This window comes from Euprymna scolopes, chromosome 23, assembly GCF_053919585.1.
Source record: "Euprymna scolopes isolate OS-2025 chromosome 23, ASM5391958v1, whole genome shotgun sequence".
NCBI lineage: Eukaryota > Metazoa > Mollusca > Cephalopoda > Sepiida > Sepiolidae > Euprymna > Euprymna scolopes.
Genome location: NC_136504.1, coordinates 36,756,752 through 36,783,223, shown reverse-complemented (window position 1 = coordinate 36,783,223; position 26,472 = coordinate 36,756,752). Strand labels below are relative to the sequence as shown.

The 26,472-nt window shown below is 39.6% G+C and overlaps 1 protein-coding gene across 1 annotated transcript in view; it reads left to right on the top strand.

Moving 5' to 3' along the window:
- The window catches only part of LOC145245823 (uncharacterized), a 118,555-nt gene that overhangs the window by 10,215 nt on the left and 81,868 nt on the right, over positions 1–26,472 (top strand). Inside the window, exon 2 of the mRNA XM_080107471.1 lies at positions 6,222–6,627. Coding sequence (XP_079963597.1) covers positions 6,237–6,627 — 391 coding nt within the window. The 5' untranslated portion in view covers positions 6,222–6,236. The remainder of the gene's footprint in view (positions 1–6,221; positions 6,628–26,472) is intronic.

Genomic DNA, 26,472 nt, shown 5'->3' with positions numbered 1-26,472 from the left:
CGGGAAGCCATCCTTTATGTAGGCACATATTCCATGCCCATGGCGATCTTGGGGATCAGATTAAGCTGTTAAATTAGAGTATCCGTTAATTATGAACTCATCTAGGGAAGTGGTCGGCCCTATTCCAGTTTCGCTTAGAAATAATATGTTCAGTTTCATCTCCTGTAATTGGGTTTCAACCTCTGGAAGGTTGGAACGTAGACCCCTGATGTTGGAGAAGGAGACCTGGTAGTAGGGGTCTACGTTGGAAGATGGGGTTCTAGGTTTAATGGAGTTTTTATTCTGGAGATATTTCATGCTGAGGTTTAAGGATTTGTGGAATAGGTCGGCATACTTGGTTAGAGCAGTACAGAGAGGGAAAGTAAGAGAGAAAAAGACAGGAAAATTTTTTTTTTTGTAGCACACGAAAAGGTAAAGCCGTAACAATTACCCACTAGTATGGCATCGAGAGGCCCCACCAGAGACTACTGCATGGTCCAGATCCACTCACCAAATGGCAATACAGCAGTCCCAGTACTTTGCACCTGCTGATAGGACAGCCTCCTTAGTGGTTGATCCAAGGTTCGGGTCCCTGACTATCAGGCGGATAACGTCAGCCCAGACAAAACGTTTACCTCCAGCACCCTTACTAGTGACATGGCCACAAGGACAGACAGAGACAGAAAAATTTCCGACATCTCAGACTACTGGTCACCAAGTACTACCGACCTTTAAGCAGCTTTTTCTTCACCCTTTGTCAGAAAAATCACTCATTGAATGAGGACTGAGGGACAAAAAAGGAGAAGCGAGAGTTACTGGAGCTGCCGATAACACATCCACTGTATTATCTACTCTCCATTTAAAAAAAAACAAAAAACAAAAAAAAACGGGGGGAGGAGGGGAATGGGTACAAGTGACTTATTTATATCTAAGTAGTAAGTCCGGTGCTAATTTAACAATTCAGGACACTTGATGATAATCTCCCCTCCCATATTAATGGGTGGAAGTTTGTTGTTATCTATCGTGTTTGAATCATTGGAGCTTCACCTTATAATTAATTAAAATCCAATAATTAACTATTATCAATTTGTAAAGTCGGCTTAATATTAATTTACATTCGAGTTTAGATAATTATTCAAGGTTTTACTTTAGGAGGTTCGTTTTCATTGGTAACTTTTTCTTTGCTAATGGCACTGTATTATATTTCGAATGTACTTGAAAATAAGGCTAACTATATTAGATGGTTTGATTGGCTAGCCAGGAAGCAAGCATTTTCAATACAGGCAAGCTTGCAGTAATAGTATATATTAATTATATTACTTAAATAAAGTCCTAAGTTTATCTACTCTAATAGAGAATAATTTCCGGCATTTTTTTTTTTATCGTTAGTTTCCGGCATTTTGTTTGTTTTTATCGTTTACTTTGTAGCATGGGGGGGGGTGACGATTAAGACAGGAGAATACAGACAAATACATAAATAAAACAAGAAAAACAAGTTTAAAAACAAGGTAACATAAAAAAACATTTAGGATGAGTTTTAAAAAAATACTTAACGTTTTTGCCATAGTGTTCCGTCCACCGTCTTTTTGCCAACTGGTAGCTGGCATATCGTCGTGTCTTTCTAGAGCGTAAGAAGATTATGACCGCATATCGGTCAAGGGAAATAACTCAGCATGACAGTGTTATTTTCTGCTGTTGTCTGCCTCATCCATTTGGTGTTTTTTATGTTTTCAGTTTTTTATGTTTTCAGTTTTGCTATTTTTAGTTTACAGCATGCATTAAAAAGACATATTAATTATGTCCCTTTAAGACACTGGAATATAAAGACGAATAAAATCAGACTTGTCACCTTTTATTTGAACAGTTAAAAAAAATGTGAGTTTGCGTTTGTTTTTATCCTTCTTTAAAACAGTATTTTATTTAAAAAGGACATGGAATATAAGTATAATTATGGATAAATTCTTAACAATGAAAAATTGAACAACTCATCGAATAGTAGTTTTTATAGGTAAGAGATTTTTTGGAATTTATATATATTTTTTATAATCGAAGGAAGTAAAATTTCGTTGATTTTCTTTAAATCTTTTTTTAAAGACAACCGATTTAAAAAAAACAAATATTGCATAATTTGCTATTAAACCTGTTATTTTTTTAAAATTTTGGTCTTTGCTCCTTTAATTAAAAAAAAATTAGGGTTTAAATTACATTTTTCCAGAAGTTATAAGCTTCGGCAAACAGTAAGTCTAAATATTCCAGTTTTTACCACAAATTTTTACTGACGATTTCTGACACTGCTAGTAAATTACTTGCTTTTTGAGATCTAATTAAGTTTTTTTTTTTTTTTTTGCACAAACAAGGTGTTTTTTTTTATTTAATTCAATATCTTAGGACTTTACTAATTATCTTTGAAATAGACCCAGAAAACTAATATTTATCTTTTAAAGGATTTTTACAATGAATTTATTTAACTTCAAAATTTAGCTGAATTGGTTAGCTCGCCATGAAAACATTTTTCATAATTTTTTTTCACATGCACAAATTTTTTTTTTCCTGTAGGAAATTAACTTTAGTCTCTAATTTTTCAAATACAACCAAAAGTAGTCGGAAAACCTACCAAAAAATTGTGATAAATCGGTTTTCAAAAGTAGGTCCCCCTATTTTTGCCCACCCATTTTTGCCCGTACCTACTATTTAAACTCAAATTTTTTAGAGCAGAAACAAATATAAAATAACTGACTTGTTTGGATGTTCGTGATTGTTTTGCCGATTTTCACAAACCAAGATTGATTTTTTTTTTTATGTAGAGTCCGATTTTTTTTTCTGTGCGTTTTTAATATAAATCAACTTTAGCGGCAATAAATTTTTTTCTGATTTTCATGACTAACAGTGCATTTTTATTATATAATAATAATAATAAAAGAGTTATTATTTATCTGCGACCAAAATTTGAAAATATATATATATATTAGTGACAGTAATTATTACCCTACACTGATGATTGCATAAGCTTGAAACACTAGTGTATGTAAGCTCTAAAACGATCCTGATCTTGTGAAAATCCGTTACCTCTGTCGAAAGTTTTAGGCAGACATGATGATTGCAACGTCTTGTCAGACGAGTGCCACTCGCTCAGACATTTAAAATCCATGAGCCCAAATGTCTGAGGGAGTATCTATACAAATATGATGTTACAGAGTCTTAGCTTTGTACGACAGCTAAGTCTCTCTCTTGGTTCAAAATGTTGAGATCCAGCAACAAGCAAGAGCAAGATAGCCAGCAACAAATTAAACTGCAGACCAGCTTAATGCGGGTACTGGTCTTCCGCTTTATGGTTTTTTAAATCAGAGATTTGCTTCTCCTAGAAAGGTTGCCTTCACCACGGCTTACGGGAGCCCTCTCTACCCCAATACACATATACACACACACAAATATACACGGTGCTAGTTGGCCGTTGACCCAGAAAAAGAGTTCATTCGCCCTTTGGAAGGTCTTGTTTTTAATCCTTCAGGGAGACTAGCCGCCCTCCTCACCAAACAAATCTGGTGGGGGAACCAGTTTAGTCGCCGGTGACCCGACCATGAGGCAGGTAGTACTGGGTTACATGGTACCAGTAGCATATGACATGACCTGACATAAACAGACAGGCAGACATACATGCATGCATACATACATACATTTAAACAGACAGGTGAGATTTATATTATAGACTAGTGGGGGTATCCGGCTTGTCCGGGTATGTTGCAGTGGTGTAGTAATGGTGGGAATAAAAAACCCAGTGGCGGGGAGCAATAGGGTGGGGAGAGGTGTTAAAAAACGTAGGAAGGTAGGCTCGATCCTGTAACGCAAAGGAGGAAAAGAAGGTGAAAAAAACATAATGAGTCGATGTCGCCATCACACAAGTGGAAGTTGTGTGCATTCAATTTAAGCATAGTCAATCGAACGTACAATTATTTAAATGCTTGGTATTTATTTGCTTCCCCATAAAGGCAAATCAGACACAAGGTCGTCTTTTTATGTGGAGGAAAACTAGCTTCCCCTAGAAAGGCGGCACTCTGGCAGTATCCAAATATAGTAATTGTCTCAGTATGAAGGGTTTCTTGTACATTGACCAAGGACAAATGAAACTTAAGCCCGAAGGCCAGGAAATGCTTTACCGTTTTTTTTTAACAGTTTTGCTTTATGTGAGGCGCGATGGGAATTTTGTTTAACTCGATCCCAAAAATGGAAAGAAAGGATGTCCCTTTGCGAATGCGAGATATTACGATCTGGGAAGTATGTGAAAAGTTCTTGCGGAATCTAACCGACGCGAGAAGCCCAATGCAAAAAGCCTTTCACGGACATACACAAATGCTTGCACCAATTTTGCCATTTATATATTAGACTAGCGGGGGTACCCAGCATTGCCCGGGTGTTTAGAGGTGTGTGTTCTGTAAATCAAAACAAAAGAATAAGTGAATTAATAACCCTCTCTAAATAATATTATATAAAAAGAAACAATGTTAAAACTTCTTAATGTATATATATATGTATGTATATATATGTACATATATATATATGTATGTATATATATATATGTATATATATATGTCAGGTCATGTCATATGCTACTGGTACCATGTAACCCAGTACTACCTGCCTCATGGTCGGGTCACCGGCGACTAAACTGGTTCCCCCACCAGACTTGTTTGGTGAGGAGGGTGGTTAGTCTACCTGAAGGATTAAAAACAAGACCTTCCAAAGGGCGAATGAACCCTTTTTCGAGGTCAACGGCCAACTAGCGTGTGTGTGTGTGTGTGTGTGTGTTGGGGTGAAGAGGGCTCCCATAAGCCGTGGTGAAGGCAACCTTTCTAGGAGAAGCAAATCTCTGATTTAAAAAAAAAACAAAGGAGGAGACCAGTACCCGCATTAAGCTGATCTGCATTTTAATTTGTCTTGAGGCGAAGTTGGAAAATAAACGTGACACGCTAACCGCTCGGCCAGCAAGAAAGATTAACTGAAACATGTTTGAATTTATTTAAGGGACTTGGAAAGAGTCGAAAATAAACATTTAAAAACCCAGGTAGTTTTCTAGGTCAAATATCATGCCATAGCAGCAGCAGGAGCAGAGAAAAACACAATACGAATTTTGTAAGATAAAAGTTGCTGAAATAAAAGACTTTTATGGCGTCGTTTCATAAGTGTTACATATTATGATCTAGATAGCATATAAAAAGTTATAAGAAATAGTAACCCCCCCCCCCCGAGAATCCTGGCGAAAAAGCCTTTGGTGGACATACAGAAAAAATGTACACACACACACACACTAACACATATTTTCGCTTTTATATATATATATATATATATATATAAGCGGGGGTACCCGGCATTGCCTGGGTGTGTTGTGGTGGTATAGTAAGGGTGGGAATAAAAAGCAGCCTGGTGGGGGATGGAGAAACAACAGGGTAGAGAGAGGTGTTAAAAAAAGTGGTAGTAGGCTGGAACCCGTAAGCGGAGGAGGAAAATGTGAGGTTAAAAAAAAAAGTGATAGTAGGCAGGCAGGCAGGCAGGCTCGAACCCGTAACGTAAAGGAGGGAAAGAAAGAGAAAAAACGTAACGTGTTAGCCGATGTCGCCATCATGCAAGCAGAAGTTGCGTGCATCGAATTTAAGCATAGTCAATCGAACATACAATGATTTAAATGCTTTGTTGCTTTTTCGAAGTGTTTCGGTTTACCTGAAAAAGCCAAACAAACACAAATGCTTGCAGCCAGTTTGTGTTTTATATTTATAGATTACTAGCATTTCAGCCCAGCGTTGCCCGGGTGTTTGGAGGTGTATGTTGAGCAAAAAAAAAGCGGTGATTTTTTTTTAACTTTGACCCCTATTATGACCCTTAATATTTATTGTTTTGAATTCAAATCAAGTTATTAAGTTAGATCCATGTCCACGGAACCTATATCTAAAATTTCAAATGTTTAGACCCAAAATTGTCGGAGGAGTTTGGTAGAGTTCTCAAAAGTCAAATCGTATAACTTTGACCGCTTAACAACCGAATTTCTGGCCGAAAACGGATTACAAAGATTTTCCCAAATCTCAGTACCCTTTATATCAAATTTTGAGCCTGTAGAATGAAAATTGACAGAGATATTGCATAGAGAATGTACACAGACACACAGACACTTTCACTTTTACAGATATAGACTATTATTGTATGTTTATACAAGCATATCTAATTATTAAATAAATAATTTTTTTTTCTTTTAGGTTTTTCTCTAAAAGATGGATTCATTTCAGTATCATTCTACTACCACAAACATTTATTTTGTACTGGCTGACATTACCGACCTGAAAGTTGATGTGATTATTAATTTTGTTACCCGTAACCTTTCATACCAAAGTAGATTAAATGATGCAATTATGGAAAAAGGAGGGAAGACTGTGGAACAATTGTTAAAACATAAATGGAACATATCAAGGGCTTCATATTTTACTATCATAATCACGCCAGGTGGAAATCTTCCATGCAAGAAAATAATGCACACAGTTTTGATTGATGAAAAGCCAAGTAATCAAGGATATTTTGACGCAATCAAAGAAAAATTCAGTATGTGTCTGGAAAAAGCAGAACAGGAACAATTTCAATCTGTTGCGTTTCCTATCATATATCCGAGTAAGTAATAAAATTATGTTTCTGAATTTTTGAGATGAGGTATGATTTTTTTGTAATATTTGGATTAATCAGACTAATGTTCTCATCTTGAGAGTGTTACCTGCACAATAATTCGGTTGATGTAACCTCCGACCTTTTTCAGGTGTATAAGTCACCATGTTTGTCAACGAAGAAAAAAAAAAGAAAATAAAAAAACTTTCTATTTTTTTTTCTCCCCTTTATCAAGCATTGTGACTTTTACACCTGTCGGAGGTTACATTGATTGAAACGTTGTGCAGATAATATTTTGCCTATTAGCCAGGCATAAAGGTGCTATCACAGGGACTCAACAGAATCACCCTGTGGTCGACCTTGTTTCCTGACTAGAGCAATGAACGCCATTTTCCCCGCTTCACCACATCCCATCCCCTGGACACTGTGGGAATGCTTCAGTACTATATATGCTGGTACAGTTGGACTGGGCTGACTTTTTTCTGATGGGTTGAGGGTACCGGATTGGCAGTTCTTGGCTGCTGTTTCCGACTGGTAGTACAGGAGGCCTAATTCTTTGATAGCACTTACAGCGGCTGCTCCATCAACATTTGTATAATATTGGGATGTTTATAGTGCCATGTCATGCATGGAAAGAGACCCTGCACTCATCCCTGGTGGGCTTTCCTGAGGCCACAATCCTATAGGTGATGAGACAGCTGATGGTCTACTTGTATTGCATGTCTGATATTCTGCACAGCCACTTGTTCAGCACCCCACACTCACCTTAACTAAAACCTTTAAATCAAATAAAATGAAATGACAGTTCAATCTATAATTACGTTTAAACTAGGACCAAACTCAAAGAAAACCAACCTGCCTCCTCTCTTGAGGCTTGTATTTACGAACATCCACAGGTTTAGAACTAACTTAGATGATGTTGAATCATTTCTCCTAGTAAACACCCCGGATATCTTAGCATTAAGTGAAACTAATCAACACTCCTCCATTCCCTCTAACCACTTTAACATGCCTGGTTATCTTCCACCCTGCTGTAAAGACTCAGACAAACATATGCATAGGAAATATCTTTTCTCTTCCAGCTGAACAGTGCGCAAATGAGACCACTGAATAGTTCAAAACTTCAACTGAAGCACATGTTCCCACACAGAAATTCTATAGCAAGCCCCACTCTCCCCAATGGTTTACTTTTACTTGTGCAGCTGCCATTGCTCAAAGGCAGCATACGTATTACAAATTCAACCAGCATAAGTCCAGTTCAAACAGACAAAAGTATAAAGAGGTTAGAAGTAATTGTAAGAGAGAAATAGTGACAGCTAAGACAGAATACACTGAAACCACCAGAAAACGCATCGAAGCACAGAAATTAGGAATTTGTGATTTTTGGAAAATCTACAACAGTCAAGTAAATAATGGGCAACCAACAGTTCCCCCACTATCAAACGATCATGAGGTTGTTTGCACGGCAACCGAGAAGGCTAACCTATTCGCCAGTCGGTTTGCCTCAAACTCCACATTGGACCCGGCACACCACTTCCTCCCTGACTTTCCTTTGCGGACAGATGTCACACTAGATTATTTAAAAATCACTCTTTCTCAAGTGCATGGTATCATAAAAAACCTAGACACCTCAAAAGCATGTGGACCCAACCTCATCCTGGCTGCGCTATGAAAACAAATGCTCTGCTGAGGTTGCTCAAGTTCTCTCCAAACTTTACAATAAATGCCTTAACGAATCTTGCTTTCCTGACTGCTGGAAAACCGCTTCTGTGGTACCAGTTTTCAAGACTTCTGGCAAAAGAACTGACCCATTAAATTATGCCCCATTAGCCTTCTCCTGCTTTTCGCCAAAATATTTGAGTCCTTAATTAATCAAGCTCTAGTCTATCACCTTACAGCTGCTAAACTCCTGACCGACAATCAATATGGATTTAGGCAAGCCTGTTCCACAGCAGATATCCTAACTGTAATCTCTAAACGTATATACTGTTTCCGGGGAACAAACAGGGAAGGGTAGAGCGGTAGCCCTTGATATATCTAAGGCTTTTGATAGGGTATGATACGATGGTCTTCTAAGGAAAATTAGGTCATATGGTATCACTGAAAGAATACATAATATAATTAAATTATAAATAAGAGAAAAATCCAGGTTGTCCTCGATGGTCGTACATCTAAACAATATGATATAAATGCGGGAGTACCTCAGGGGTCTATCCTTGGACCTTTATTATTCCTGATTTTCATAAATGACCTCCCTGATAAACTTGTTTTGGTGATGGGTATATTTGCTGATGACACCACTCTCTATAACAGACACGAGGGGAAAACAAATGAACACATATCTAAGGAAATGGCAGAAACACTACAGGATGACCTCCAATCTGTAGTGGAATGGGGACAAAAATGGATGGTCACATTCAATGCTGCCAAGACTAAGCTTGTTTCCTTCGATAATTACAAGAAACCTTCACTACCACCAATAGCAATGGCCAAGAACACATTACTCAAAAGTACTTCCTTTAAACTCCTCGGCCTAATGTTTATAGGGAACATGAACTGGAATAGATACATTGACAGTATTGGCAAGGCTGCTACGAAGAAGGTGGACTCTCTCTACTGCGCTAGAAAGCTACTTATGCTTGAAATTATCCTGTACCTCTATCAGGCCACCATTCGCCCATGTATCACATTTGTTGTCTGTTGTCACATTTGGGCTGGTGCATCTGATACTAGTCTCTCACTCCTTGACAGGATTCAAAAGAGAGTCACCAACCTGATAGGTCCTGAACTCTCATCTAAGCTTCAGCCTCTGTCCCATCGATGAAATGTTGCATCCCTCTGCCTGTTCTACAAGTACTTTAATGATGAATGCTCTGACGAACTACAAGCACTTGTACACCCTCGATGTGAATACCCCTAACAAACCCGACAAGCAGCTAAATCCCACCCCTTCACAGTAGAGATCCCTGAGGATTGAAGCTTCAACCTGCAGAAGAGTGTAACTTTACAATTGAATTTTACCATGTACTTTAACTAGTATGCCATGGGTCCTTGTGGACGACACTCAAAATACAATTGCAAACTACTTAGAACTTCTATCAAGTCATAGCTGACGGAAAGAGAGCATGCTACCAGTATGGATTAAATAAAGGGTTTTATTTGAAATTCTGTGCAGGTTTACAGAAAGATTCCCGAGTTTGACAAGATACACCTGAAGATGGTTGGAGGTTATATTAACTGAAACGTTGTGAAAATAACCCTCAAGATAAGAACAGTAATCTGAAGAATGCAATTAATACATACAAGTAATAATAGCTTCTTTCTTTTCAGTCATGCGCCGATAGACGGCCATTGCTCCTGAAACAATTCTTTTGTTTTCCATGAGAAGTTTCCAAAGAGGCTCCATGAAACTGGCATTATTTTAAAATTCAATGATGTTATGGATTTCTCCTACTACCTCAGCTAGGGCTGTCATGCTGTGTTAGCTCGTGTTGTGTGGTTGGTTAATAGAGAGAAACGAAAAGACGCGTGTTGTTAGTTTTAAATATAAAACATGGAGGACTTTATTTCCAGTGCGCATGCGTGGTTGTTACAAAACAAGGATTGTCATGAAACGAAATGATAACGTTGTTACAAAACTAGGATTGTAACGAAACGAAACGATAACATCGTTACATCCCCCCTTTACCAATATGAAGATTATGATATTGAGCATATTCAATATATGATAAAAGGTAAGGGCTAATTCAGGGTAGACTGCCTGAATAGCTACAGCGAAGCAGGGGATTATTCTGCCCCATGAATTGCTTGCTATACTTCTCTAGAAAATGTTCACAAGTTCATTTTTGATGGTGGTCGTACCATCCTGCCACTGCGAGTGTATTGTTGGGAGTCTCTTTGTGGAGACTGAGTTGTACATGCAGGTGGTTCTGCAAATGTTACATGCTTTGGCGTTTGTGGTGGTGTTGGCCTTATTGGAGCACTCCTAATATGCTGCCGGTTTCTCCGTAGCATATATCCATTTGCAGTTTGTAGGAGATATGATCGGGGACCATCTGCTTGAGAAGCTACGGTTGCTAAGTCCAAGTTTCTGTGTGTAGGGTTTTGTGCTCTTACCCTCTGGCCAGGATATAAAGGTGGTAGGTCTTCCTTGAGCGCATGCTGGTCAAAATATTTCTTTTGCTTGTGTTGCCTTTGTTTAAAAGCATCATATATTTGATCCTGATCTTGGTGGTTGTTTTCTTGTTGCTGGTTGGTTTCGTTTGTTGACCACTTTTCTTTAGTGTAGTCCGTTTTTCCAAAAATTGGCGGGTGAATTCAGCAACAACTTTGCTCTCTCCCAGGTAAGAATGTACGTAGTCAATAACCTCTTTCTGGGAATCGACTTCTTGAAGAAAGGCCGCAAAGGTTGGAACATCAAGGTTAACTTTGAGGTTCTTAAGCAGAGATTCGGACCAATGGATAAAATCATAATTTGAATTGGATGACTGAAACAATTTTAGCACACCATCCGTATTATGTTTGTTTTTGGATGATTTTGTTTTTGTGTTTTGAGACGTTGTTGCAGTCAGACTGGGAAAACTGTTTGTATCAATCGTTGCGTTGCTATTTTTGGTAGGAGATGAGACTGACTGCTTTTTATTATTCTTTTGAACTTCCCATGTTGAACTGGCATTTGATTTGCTGCTTGCCTGCACTTGCCAGGGAGATGACTCACAGCTCCAGCCGGAGGTAGGAGAGGTTGATAACACAGGAGAAGTACGACCCCATGCGGCAGTCGACAATGGCATAGAGACTTTCGGTGCTGTTTGTTGAGGTTGGGCGTTGTTATTTTTTTTCTTTTTCTTCTCCTCTTCCAATTGTTTTGCCTGTTCCTGTTGGATTTCAAGCAACGATTTTGCAGCTGATTTCGACACAGTTACTTTATTGTTGGCCCATATCTTCGCCTGCTGTGCAGATGAATTGATTGCTTGTTGTTGTTGCTGCTGCTGTTGTTGTTGTTGTTGCTGTTGCTGCTGCTGCTGTTGGAGAAGTAATTGTTGGGCTTCAGCTTTACGTCGACGCTCTTCTTCCTGTTGGATTTCAGTAAGTGACACAGCGTGGGCAGCAGCAGAATTGGTCTTGGCCCAATTGGCACCAGCACGAAGTTGTATTTTTGCCAATTGTTCTTTCTGCTGTTGTTTGACTTTACGCAAAGCTTCTTGCTCCTGCTGCTGTAATTCTTCTTGTTTCTGAATTTCTTCAGCCCGGATCCGTTCTTCTTCAAGCCGTTGTCGTTCTTCTTCTTGTCTTCGCACTTCAAGTTTCTCTTCATGTGGTGGTTGCGTTTTCTTGAACTTGCCAATGCGGTCGAATCTGTCGGGGTATAAATGCATCAGATCATCTATGCTGTTGATAGGTTGTTGCTGAACGGATATGGCAGAGTTCATTGTCACAACGTTGAAGGCTACAGATGTTGGCAGGCCCAGTATAGCTGGTCCTGGAGTGTTGACCACATAAAATTGAGTGTTGAGCCATGAAGAGTCCTTGTATTTGCACCTGATGTTTGTGGTGCCATGGCATTTTATTTCAGTGTTGTTGTATGCTGTCAGTACGCATTTCGTTGGTTTTAGTGATCCAGGTATTGGGTTTCCGTCTTCGTTTATGGCGGAGGGGCACATACTGCGGAATATGCATAAAGGTAGTGTGTTTGCCTGTGCAGAAGTGTCTACCTTCAGTTTGAGGCTGTGCGTACCTGGGTGGTCTGTCAATATAACGTTGATATTGACAAACGCTTCATTTTGTGTTGTTTTTTGTTTGTGCAGTGGATGTTCACTGTTAATAGTGCTGAATGTGAGGTGCTCCATCGCCGCATGTAGTTTTGTTGTGGCTCGGTCGTCATGTTCAGCAACGCTGTCGACTTTTCGGCCTGTTCCATGTTGTCTGTGCCTTGGCTGGCTGCAGCTTTTGTGCCAGGGTTTTTCTTGTTTCCTGGGTCTGAGTCTCGCTGAGAAGCACAATTTGGCCCAATGGCCCATTTTCCCGCAGGAGCTGTATATGTCGTTCTTGGCAGGGCAATGCTCCTTGCCAAAACGGTGGTCCCGTCCACAATTTTTACACAAGTTGCTGGTATTTCTGTTGCCTTCCTGGCGTTCACGACCACCGTGATTTATGGTATCTATCTGTGACAGGCCATGTAGTTGGTGTATTTTGTTTATATACACGGCTGAAGCCTCATATGTGCGTGCTAATTTCACAGCCTCTTCTATTGTGTAGCCCTTTGGCTTGTTCAACAGTTCTTTTTGTAAGTCCGGTATGGGCGTGTTGGCTATCAGTATTTCTACTAAACGTTCGTTCATTTCATGGGCTGTGAAATCGCATTTCTTCGCCTGTAAGCGACACCTGTTTAGAAATATGTCTGTCGTCTCGGTAGGTTTTTGTTGGTATCTACTGAGTTCGAGCCTACATATACGGTGGTTGGTTGCCGGTTCCAGCTGCTCCAAAAATGCGTTGAAAATTTTGTTGGCGTCTCTCCGGTCTTCGTTTGACATAGACCAACTGTTGTATCTACGAATTCCTTCCTCGCCAGTTGCGAGTAGAATAATAGGCACTTTCTCTTCTTCTTTAGTTCCCTTCGCTGTGAAATAAAGTTCCAAACGTTGTTGGAATATCTTGAATGACTCTGCAGTGTTAGGCGAGTCTGAGTCGAGAATGGGAACTGGTTTCGATATATTAGCCATAGTAGTAGCAGTGTTGTTGCGAGCTTCAACGAGCGTGTGTGTGTTTTACGAAGTTTTGGTTCGAAAAGAAAAGAGAAAATAAAAAAATATAACGTCTTACTTTTATCGTTGTTTTATTTTATTTTTCCCTTTATCTTGCCGCTGTCACCATGTCACGCTGTGTTAGCTCGTGTTGTGTGGTTGGTTAATAGAGAGAAACGAAAAGACGCGTGTTGTTAGTTTTAAATATAAAACATGGAGGACTTTATTTCCAGTGCGCATGCATGGTTGTTACAAAACAAGGATTGTCATGAAACGAAATGATAATGTTGTTACAAAACTAGGATTGTAACGAAACGAAACGATAACATCGTTACAAGGGCCACCGCAATCGGGTAGATATTGTTTTGGTAGAAAATTATTTAAAAGTCTGGTGCTTGTTTACATTTGTGACCTTTTAAAGCAACACATTTCAGGTGAAAACGTTATACGTCATGGCGAAATTAGTATAAATTAAAAAAATTACGAAAAATAAACCAGTAGAAAAATAATTACAAGTAAAAATAGAATTTATCAAAATATTGAGTTTTATTGTATCTTTTAATGTGGAAAAGATATACGGTAAATTCAGTATGACAAACTGACTTATCTCCCATGACTTAAATTGAATTAAATTAAGGGTCTGCCATTTTTAAACGGAATGTAATTGTGGATATTTTTTAAATATACCTAGCACCTCTTCTACTGTTTTTCATAATTTTTGGAATCTCTACTATTATATAAAAGTCACTTTGTGTGTTTGTGTGTGTGTGTGTTTGTATAGTTGTGTGTGTGTTTGTATTTGTGTGTGTGTGTGTGTTTGTATAGTTGTGTGTGTGTGTGTTTGTATTTGTGTGTGTGTGTGTTTGTATAGTTGTGTGTGTGTGTGTATTTGTGTGTGTGTGTGTGTTTGTATTTGTGTGTGTGTTTGTGTAGTTGTGTGTGTGTGTGTTTGTATGTGTGTGTGTGTTTGTATTTGTGTGTGTGTGTTTGTGTAATTGTGTGTGTGTTTGTATTTGTGTGTGTGTGTGTTTGTGTGTGTGTGAGTTCCTTCCTCATAGGTTCCGAAATGGCTGAGCCAATCTTTTGCAAATTTCACACAAAGGTAAGTGATATATCTGGCAGTGTTCTTAGATATGTTTTGTACAGAAATTCATCCGATAAGTATCGAAAAATCCGATCTTAAAAATTGTCGTTCTTCTTTCTTATAGATACAAAATAATTTTTACAGGGGAATATTTTATGTTACACCGGCCAAGGTTACACCAGTGTTACGTAAAATATTCCCTGTAAAAATTCTTTTTTTTATCTATGAGAAGAAAGACTGTTTTTAAGATCATCAACCCCAAACATCAGCTGATGTAAGCAAACAGATGGAATTCGATGAATGGCATTTTCATTATTTAAAATTTTTTTTTTTTTTTGTGAATTAGTACACTGGGCAAATTACTCCTCGTTCAATAGAGGGTTGATGATATGTAATCTATCCTGAGTTATGCTGGCATGTTTAAAATTTTGATTTTGCTGTGAAGGATGGTTAGTACAAAAAGAGTTGAAGGATTAAGTTGCTGACATATGTAAAACTCTCTAGTTGAGGTCGATGGTACCACCTGAAATAGGTCATTCGGTTCATGTGAAAGAAAACGTGGAAAGAAAAAAAGAGGGAGAGCATGAAAGAAAGAGAGGAAGATATCTTTTCTTTTGCATGCAAGTTGAGTCTGGTTTTTGATTTTGGGTAGAACAGATGTGCTGAATTGGTGCAAAAGTGATGGGAAGAATCGATTATAGAAAAAAGGTATGGTGAACTTTATCGAATATATATATATATATATATATATATATATATATATATATATATATATATTTGGTAAAACTGGTAATTAGTAAAAACCTGAAGAGAGTGCTCAATACTATTGCAGAGCAAATATATGTTTTATTTTTTTTATTACCGTTTTATCTGTTTGGTTACATATGTTTCGGATGTTGGACTATGTTTACGATCAAACATCCGAAACATATGTAACCAAACGGATAAAACGGTAATAAATAATAAAACATGTATATATATCCTTTTTCGAGATGATCCCAAGAAGAAAGGGCCGGACGCTTCAGAGCTAAGCTGTTAAACAATTCTTTATCTATAACTTTCGAAATCTACTTTTGTCATTAATATCACTTATAATGCTGACAGATACCGCACCAACCACACCGGGTGTCCTTAACCTCGTCAGATTCCACCTGATATGACAGGTGTTTTCTCGATCGTACATTGTCCCGTCATAAGTTGGCCTGTTGATCGTCTTCACCCACTGTGTTTTTATGGTGGGGCGCTTTGCCTCTCAATCGAATCGTCTCCTACCCTGTGTAGGTAGTCTCCGGGTACATCAATCACTCTGCTGGTCTTTGCGGCATGCTGCAAAATGAAGAGTCCTCACCACAAACAAACAGAACTCTGGTTTATAACAATAACAAACTATTTATTAATTTCATTACTTCATAACAGCTACTGTCTAAATTGAGGCGACTGATTATAGCAGTGAAACGATGTAAGACCAGACCAGTAAAGTCACAGATTTCCCATTAACACAGGCTAGTTAACATCATAACATCAGGCCCTGAGGGCTCTCAAATCGGGAGCGTTTGAATATGAACCTCGCTGCATGCATTCATGACACCAATAGTGTCATACACTAACATTTGTGTATTTAAAATGGTTTACTTCAACTTGCGCAACTGCCATTGCTCAAAGACAGCATGCATACCGCAGATTTAACCGACATAAGTCCAGTTCAAACAAACAGAAGTAACGTTAAGAAAGAAATAGCGACAGCTAAGAGAGAATTTAATGAAACCACTAAAAAACGCATCGAAGCACAAAAATTAGGAAATCGTGACTTCTGGAAAATATACAACAGTGTAGTAAATAATGGGCAATCAACAATTCCCCTGCTAACCAACAATCACGAGCTTGTTTGCTCAGCAACCGACAAGGCTAATTTGCTTGCCAGCCGGTTTGCCTCAAACTCCACACTTGACCCTACCAACCACCCCCTGCCTGACTTTCCTTTGTGGACAGACGGCACGCTAGACGATCTAAAAATCACCCCTGCTGAGGTACACGCTATCATAAAAAACCTTGACACTTCAAAAGCATGTGGACCTAATCTCATCCCAGCTGTGCTATTAAAAAAGTGCTCAGCCGAAGTAGCCCTAGTTCTCTCCAAACTCTACAACAAATGCCTTAATGAATCATGCTTTCCGGGCTGTTGGAAAACTGCTTCTGTGGTACCAATATTCAAGAATTCTGGCGAAAGAACTGACCCATCAAATTATCGCCCCATTAGCATCCTCCCACTTTTCGCCAAAATATTTGAGATCATAATTAACCATGCTCTAGTCTGGCACCTTACAGATGCTAAACTTCTGACTGACAAACAATATGGATTTAGGCATGCCCGTTCCACAGCTGACATCCTCACTGTAATCTCTGAATGTATATCCCATTCACTGGACAAAGCGGGGGAGGGCAGAGCGGTAGCTCTAGATATATCTAAGGCTTTTGATAGGGTATGGCACAAGGGTCTCCTCAGGAAAATTAAATCATACGGTATCACTGGTAGAATACTTAACATAATTAAATCCTTCTTAGATAAGAGAAAAATCCAGGTCCTCGACAGTCGTACGTCTAAACAGTGTGATATAAATGCGGGAGTGCCTCAGGGGTCTATCCTTGGACCTCTATTGTTCCTAATATTTATTAATGACCTCCCCGAAAAAACTGCTTCTGAGATGGGTATATATGCTGATGACACTACACTCTATAACAGGCATGACAGGAAAACAAATGAACACATATCTAAAGAAATGGCAAAAACACTAGAAGATGACCTCCAATCTGTAGTGGAATGGGAACATAAATGGATGGTCACATTCAATGCTGCGAAGACTAAACTGGTTTCCTTCAATAATTACAAGAAACCTTCTCTGCCACCAATAGCAAGGGCCAGTGACTCCCTGTCTGAGAGTACATCTTTCAAACTCCTTGGCCTAACGTTCACAGGAAACATGAGTTGGAACTGCTGCAAAAAAGGTAGGCTCTCTCTACTGTGCTAGAAAACTACTGACACTTGAAAGTATCCTGTACCTCTATAAGGCCACCATTCGCCCATGTATGGAGTATTGTTGTCACATTTGGGCTGATGCATCTGCTACTAGTCTCTCGCTCCTAGACAAGGTTCAAAAAAGAGTCGCAAATCTGATAGGCCCTGAACTGTCATCTAAGCTTCAGCCCCTGTCCCATCAACATAACGTTGCCTCACTCTGCCTGTTCTACAAGTACTTTAATGGTGAATGCTCTGACAAACTGCAGACACTTGTGCCCCCACAACGTAGACACCCTCGACAAACCCGACAGGCAGCTAAATCCCACCCCCACACAGTAGAGATCCCTAGATGTAAAAGATCCTTCTACTCCAGTAGTTTCTTCCCCAGAACTGTTAGACTCTGGAATTCCATTCGAAATTTCTGCTTCCCCAACTGTACTGACATGGAGAAGTTCAAGTGCAACGTGAACCGACATCTTGCTGCCCAAATCCCAACATAGTGCCCCAGTAGTTGCTGACCCTGATAGTAGCCCCCTACACCAAAGTGGCAATGCGCCTTGTTTGGGGTGAAAATGTAATAAAAAATTAAAAAAAAAGCAGCTGCGACAGTCAATAATGGCGACGCTAAGACAAAGATGTTCATCAAGTTTATACAAATGAACTCAATAAATACACACAACAATTTCAAAGCCAATTCTCTCACATACATCAATAGAATAGCTCACACATCACTTCAACCAAGAAAACCGCCAGATAAGGATGCACAAGAGAAAACCAAAATGTAAAACACAAGCACCGCAGTAAATGCAACTCAGGCAGCATATTAACGCAAATAAGTATTACACGAAACATTGCAACAATTCAACACCAACTAGGTTACATTCACAACTTTTTTCAGCTTTAAATTGATATAACATTTGCATACATACACCAAACAAACGATTCCCTACAACGAATTAAGACACAATTGTAGGGGAATATAAAGAACAACACTGGGTTACGGTGTGGGGTAAGGAGTTTTGTCCATTGAAAAGACAGACGGAGTTTGGACACGTGCAGAGGCGGCACAAAAATTCTCCCTGGGTGAAACTATGTCGGACAAAACAGAGTAGAACTCTAGACCATGCCCCCCCCCCACTCAGCCAGTAAACCCACTATTGAAGTGAGTAATGTTTTTATTGCGGTGTTTGATATTGCAGTTGTTACCCCATTTTCATGTTTGTCAATAAATATTTGTTCTATTGTACTTGTGTCACAGTTAGTATTCATTTATGTTGGTAGGTAGTTATGTTTGAACCTTATCACCTACAACACAATAAACAAACACAAATAGCAAAATATAAGCTAATTATCAGTTTGCCCTTTGTCTTCAACTACGTCCGTGATACCACTATATAAACACTAGCTGTCACGACAAAAAAGTTAGTCGCCCAGAGTCACAGCAAGTCGACCAGCATGGGATAATTATCAGCTCCGTCGCCCCCCTCCCAACTTTCATGCGCATCATCCATCAATTTCTCCACGTGGAAACACCAACAGCGAGAATTAACATTTTCACTTCTTATTTCATCACAATTTCCTATTAGCGCCCGACTTTTCTTTCATAAGAAGTTACAAACATTAACTTTACGATAAAAATCTTCTTTCCTGAACATTCTCACATCCTTACGAACTTTGAACACTTTATTTGTTTTGCTTTTTTATAAATAAACGATTGAAAAATCAATCATTTAAATTTTCTTCTCGCCACCATACGCTTATTCGTAATTTAACATTTTTGTTAAATCTTTTTTTTTGTCAAATATGCCTGGTACTACTCTGAACCAGTTTTTAAATGAGTTCCTCAAATCTAAATTCAATATAACCCGACTTCACAAGTTCCATTATTGGAATTTAATTATAAGGTGAAGCTTGAACATTCTAACTTGAGGTATTTAAAGCAAAGAAAAAAAATAAATAAATAAAATAAATAGATAAATAAAAGCAGTAACTCACCACCACCTCCACCATATCCCAAATCAGTAGGTCTGCTAGTTCTTTCCCTCTTTTTCAAGATGACCCCAGGAAGAAAGGGCCGGATGCTTCAGAGCTAAGCTAAGTTAAACAATTCTTTATCTACTTTTTCATTAATATCACTAACATTTGTGTATTTTTTTTTCTTATTACAGTTTTGACTTAAAACTCAGAACATCTTAATTATACCTATCCTGTTTCACTGTTTCTCTTGTTTTGTTTTTCTTTTTTCTTTTTGTTAATTTTCTTTTTTTTTGTCAAATATGCCTGGTACTACCCTAAACCAGTTTTTTAAATGAGTTCCTCAAATCTAAATTCAATATAACCCGACTTCACAAGTTCTATTATTGGAATTTAATTTTAAGGTGAAGCTTGAACATTCTAACTCGAGGTATATAAAACAAAAAACATCTACGCATTAATATGGGAGGGGAGACTAATAGCATCCTAAATCGGAAATGGAGAAACAAACTTATATTAAGTAGAGTGATGTTTCTGACAAAGGGTGAAGAAAAAGCTGCTTTCCAGGTCGGTAGTACTTCGTGAACAGTAGTCTGAGATGTCAGAAATTTTCTGTTTCTATGTCTATCCTTGCAGCCATGTCACTAGTAAGGGTGCTGGAGGTAAACGTTTACTCTGGGCTGACATTATCCGCCTGATAGTCAGGGACCCGAACCTTGGATTAACCACTAAGAAGGCTGTCCTATCAGCAGGTGCAAAGTACTAAGGCTGCTGTATTGCCATTTGGTGAGTCGATTCTGGACCATGCAGTAGTTTCTGGTGGGGCCTCTCGATGGCATACTAGTGGGTAATTGTTACGGCTTTACCTTATGTACTACAAAAAAACAAAAAAAAATTTCCTGTCTTTTCTCTCCTACATTCTCTCTCTGTTCTGCTCTAACCAAGTATGCTGACCTGTTCCACAAATCCCAAAATCCTCAACATGAAATATCTAAAAAAAAAACATGAATAAACCTAGAATCCCATCCTCCTACGTAGACCCCTACTACCATGTCTCTTTCTCCAGCATCAGGGGTCTACATTCCAACCTTCCAGAGGTTGAAACCCAATTACAGGAGATGAAACCGGACATATTCTTTCTAACCGAAACTGGAATAGGGCCGACCACCTCCCTAGATGAGTTCATAATTAAAGGATACTCTAACTTAACATCTAAATCTGACCGCCAAGATTGCCATGGGCATGGAATATGTTCCAACATTAAAGATGGCTTCCTGTGTGGCAGGGATATCTCAAGAGAAGACCCTAATTTACCTTATATGTGCTTCAGGGTGGCACTTGCTTACACCACTGCATCTATATTTGCCCTCTATCGCCCCCACAACAATGGAGTTACTATCTTTAAAAGTATATCTGAGAAAATTGACCACATCCTGTCTGCTCATCCCTCGGTTAACATTCACATGTTCAGTGACTTCAATGTCCATAACGTGGAATGGCTGACTCACTCAAATAAGAAAGATAATGAGGGGAGGTTCTGTCATGATTTTTTCCATTGCCTATGACCTCATTCAGATTGTTCGCGAGCCCAATACTACCGGTCAGTACTTCTAAACCTTTTTCTCTCAACTTTCTCTGAGCTATGCTCATGTTCCGTTCTATCTCCTCTGGGATCCTCCGACTACTCTGTTGTATCAGTTAAGATAAAAATGAAATGTAATAAATCTTCAGACGTACCTCTCCACCGTACTGTATACCAATACTCTATGGCTGACTGGGATAGCTTCCATACATTCATATCTGATCTACCTCTCCACTCCATGTTTAAAAAGGATATGTCCTCTATAATATCAGACCTAACTAAATGGTTAATTGTAGGCATAGACGAATTCATACCATCTATAAAATTCCAACAAAAATGTAACAGCCAGCCATGGTTTTCCCCTGAATGTGCTGCTGCCATCGCGCACAGAAATCACCTTTTCCATATCTACCAATGTAATAGATGCACTGAGACTAAAGTTGCTTTCAGGATCGCCAGCAACCACTGTAAAAGAGTAATAAAAGATGCAAGAAAGGTATATGCTCAGTCCGTTTAATCCAAAGTAGCTGATCAACAGCTTGGATCCCACCAGTTTTTGCAAATAGCAAATACGATCCTAAACAGAAGTATGCGTTCTATCCCAACCATTATCAATGGACCTGAGGTCATCTCGACAGCATCAGACAAGGCCAAACTATTTGCCAAGAACTTTGCAGCAAATTCTACCCTATGCGACAAAGGCCATCAACTCCCCGTATTTCCTCCTATAACACACAACACACGAAGTAACAAACAAATATCTGTGCGTGATGTTGCCAAGCTAATAAAGATCTTTGATTCCAGTAAAGCAACTGGCCCTGACGTTATTCCAATTATAGTGTTAAAAAAGCTCCAACCAGAACTTTCCCCCATACTTACAAAACTGTTTAAGCATTGCCTTAAGGAGAAGTGCTTTCCAACAACCTGGAAAACCTCATCAGTATACCCTGTATTTAAGAATTCAGGTGATGTCATCTCCCTTTCAGTACAGACCAATAAGTCTCCTGTGTGTCATGAGTAAGTTGCTGGAATCCATATTAAATAGAGAAGTAGTCAACCACCTCAGCAGAAATAACCTTCTTAGTGACACACAATATGGTTTCTGTTCTGCTAGATCTACAGCAGATGTGCTAACGGTTATATCTCATAGGATTAGCGAATCTCTTGACAAAGGCTTCATTTCTAGGGCGATTGCTCTTGACATATCAAAGGCCTGTAGAATAATCAAAAGAACTGTGTTAGTCAATAACACACAACAACAATAATAGCAGCAACACTTACCAAGGGTTCAGCTCATGCACAAGACAGACATCAGATTGAGCTGGACTGAGGGCTTGTATTTATGTACAAGCATATCCAATCAGGTGATTCAGCCAATCACAATCAAAGGAATAGACTGGCCCATGTGTGCACAATGGAATCTCCCATTGTGCCATAAATAGTTCTCCTCTTTCATGAGAAGTAACTTTAGTCTTTGTCAAGTTATCCACAACTTGAACGCTGACCGAAAGTCCACTACACAATTCAACATGGCGCTACGAACAGGATTCGAGACAGAAGATTGGGAAGACTATTTCCTCAAAGCAGGCATTGCTGCCGATTCCGCCAAGAGCTACGCTGCAACTTTTGTGAAGGAAAAACTGAGGAAAGAAAACCTTCAAGTAATGGATCGAGCCATGCTAAGAGAATTGGGAATCACAACAATGGGAGAAGCTCTGTCTATCCTTTGACAAGCCAAGGAGCCCGCTACCCAGACCACCTATGCTAAGGCACCAGCTGCCAGGCCTCCCCAACTTCATCTCGAAATGACCCCTCAACAATTCAGAAAATTTCGAATTGACTGGGAAGTATTCACCAGAATAACGGACATGCCAACTTCTCAGGCCAATACCCAGTTATACAGTTGCACTGATGAATCCGTTCAAAACGCAATCGTAAATACGTACCCTAAGTTCTTCACCACCAACCCAGACAAGCTGCTAGAGATGACAGAAGCATTGGTGACTCAAAAATCAAATCCCATGGTCCATCGGATGACATTTGCAGCTATATCACAGCATGAAGATGAACCCATCCAACAATACCTTGTTCGTCTTAGGTCCACGGCCATAGACTGTAATTTTTCATGCCCCAACTGCGATCACGACCTGTCCGACATTTACATCAAGGACCAATTTATCAAAGGGATATCGAATGATACGCTTCAGACCGATCTACTGGCAAAAGCCGGGTTGCTAAAAACTCTCAACCAAAATATTTGTCATGCTGAGGCATTTGAGTCTGCACTACGGGACCAAACCGCAATTACTGATACCTCAGACATAGCTACAGTCCGGATGTCAATGTATCGCAAAAAAAAAAAAACAAAGTGCTGTACGGACTAGCAGAGGCAATATTCGCACTAGCTCTACTGCTACTCACAACGATAACATTGCTGATAAAGAACCCCGTCAAACCTGCATAGGCTGCGGTAGTCACCAACACGGTACTCCAAGGACAAGTGCCCGCCATTTAGCATGTCCGGCATGGAATCAAATGTGCAACACTTGTGGGAAACTTAACCATTTCTCAGCAGTGTGCCGGACAAAGAAATATCGCCCGGCAGTGATAAAGAGTTTTGAAGACCAAGAAGCTCCCATGAATACACTCATGGCCCATATCACATTCGATCAAATGAGGGGCACCATTATGACTACAGAAGGTGATCTGTTAACTGAAATAAATGCATCAGTAATCCCATTCTCACCAAAACCAGATCCCAGACGAGCTGTTAATATCCCTAGGAGTTGTAGTACAATGCTAAAGGTTTTTCCCGACAGTGGTGCCGCCATTTGTCTTGGGGGACCAAAGCATTTAATCAAAATGAGCCTCACAGAGATTAGTCTTATCCAGTCAAGAAAGATCATACGAACAGTTGGAGGTGTCAGGGTTGGCTACCAGTTGAGTTTGGTTTTTAATGTGTATGTGTGTGGGGGCCAGGCTCCCCAAAATGGGGGGGGGCAATTTAAAGCAGAATAAAAAAAAAGGGCAGAGCTCGCAGTAAAAACTGCAAAGAGGATTGTGAAAGGAAACACAGGCCCCCACGGTTCCTTGGACAATGACAGTGTTGCCCGGGCCATCTTGCAGTATCGGAATACCCCAATCCAAAGCATTGGCCTATCAACGGCCCAATTATTACTTCACCGTCGACTACGTGACTCCATCCCATCACAGCCAATCCTCTACAAGCCTCATCCTGAATGGGTGTCAGCGGCACAACATCGCCAGGAAATGCTCCACCACCGCAATGCAAAAATAGTAGAAAGATACAATAAATATACCCACAACCTTCCACCATTACAAGCTGGTGACACTGTAGCCATCCAAAATCCAGTCAATCGCAGATGGAACACAACGGGCAAAATCATCAGTTCCCTACCAGATTGACAATACCGAATCAGGGTTAACGGATCCGGAAGGATCACACTTAGGAACCGCCGTTTCCTCAGAAAATGCGAACTTAAGCCTACACCAACCCCAATACCAAGTGCAGCACTAGGACCAACAATTCCCTCAAGCGATACTACATTCTGGCATATCCCACTATCTCCCTGTAATAGCACATACACAGCAACCAAACCCCAACAACAAACCACACATATATCCCCACGCTTTCGATCAAGGATTCCCCGAGCTCTTTCTAGGTTACTACCACACAACAAACTAGGCCTAAAAGAGAGATACACCTCTCACACAACCCAGCCTACTCGTGGGGGGGGGAGAGGGGAGATGTAGAATAATCAAAAGAACTGTGTTAGTCAATAACACACAACAACAATAATAGCAGCAACACTTACCAAGGGTTCAGCTCATGCACAAGACAGACATCAGATTGAGCTGGACTGAGGGCTTGTATTTATGTACAAGCATATCCAATCAGGTGATTCAGCCAATCACAATCAAAGGAATAGACTGGCCCATGTGTGCACAATGGAATCTCCCATTGTGCCATAAATAGTTCTCCTCTTTCATGAGAAGTAACTTTAGTCTTTGTCAAGTTATCCACAACTTGAACGCTGACCGAAAGTCCACTACACAATTTTGATAAGGTATGGCATAAAGGCCTACTTCACAAGATTTCCAGCTATGGTATAACTGGAAATGTTTTCTCAATCATTAAATCATTTCTCTCTGATAGGCTCATAAGAGTAGTGGTTGATGGGCAGAAATCAGAGGCCCACAGTATTAATGCTAGAGTCCCTCAGGGATCCATCCTGGGCCCAACTCTCTTCCTGATCTACATCAATGATCTCCCAAAACACATACTTAAATCATTCGTTGACATCTATGCTGATGACACGACCATCTATAGCAACACATCAAAGGCCGTAAATGACAATGTTCTCTCTGATTCTCTCTCCTCTGATCTTGAGCACGTGATACAATGGGGTAAAAGGCGGCTGGTTACCTTTAATGCATCTAAAACCAAACTCTTATCTTTACATCATAAACCCTCTGATTCCCATCTGGCATCGATTGAAATGGATGGCTCTCGTCTAGGGGAGGCCCCATGTTTTGATAAGCTTCTGGGTTTGACCTTTACTCCTGATCTGAAATGGAACACATACATCAAGTCTGTGGCCAAGGTCGCTGGGAAAATGGTGGGATCCTTCTAGTGCTCCAGAAGATATCTCACTAATGATGCAATTCTCTATCTATATAAAAGCCGAGTATGTCCAAGGATGGAGTACTGTTGCCACATCTGGGCAGGAGCTGCTAAAAACAGCCTATCCTGCCTTGACAGAGTACAAAATAGACTTTGTGGCTTAGTGGGGGATGCCCTTTTCTCTTCCCTGCAGCCTCTCTTCAACAGAAGAGACGTTGCGAGCCTATCTTTGTTTTATCGTTATTTCCATGGCAAGTGCTCGTCTGAGCTCCAATCTCAAGCACCAATCTTTCATGAAAAACACCCGTCTAGCTGAAACCACTGTCAATAATTTTCCCCACTCTTTATCTGTGCCTAAATCAAAACGTAGATTCCATGAACAAAACTTATTTCTTAAAACTGCGCACCTGTGGAACTCTCTGCCGCTTGCCTGTTTTCCTTTTGACTTCAACTTGGATATATTCAAGTCCAACATAAACAAATTCCTGATGAACTGCCCCCTTAAGTAATGACACTTTATCAAATCTCCGATACTAACTATTACTACGATACTATCCCATTAATTACTGTACACACAATAACTCTTATCACCGAGTGGCTTCTGGGCCTTGATAAGTGGTGACCTCCATGTAAATATATATATACACACACACTTACATGCTAGATGTATCACGATTACACACATAAATACAGACAAAGAGACATGCGTAATAATACACGCAACACGCAACAGACAAATTGTGTGAAATTGATTTTGTGGTGTACCAGAAATGTTGATGTGATTGTAATATTGGTTGTAAAATTTACCCTGAG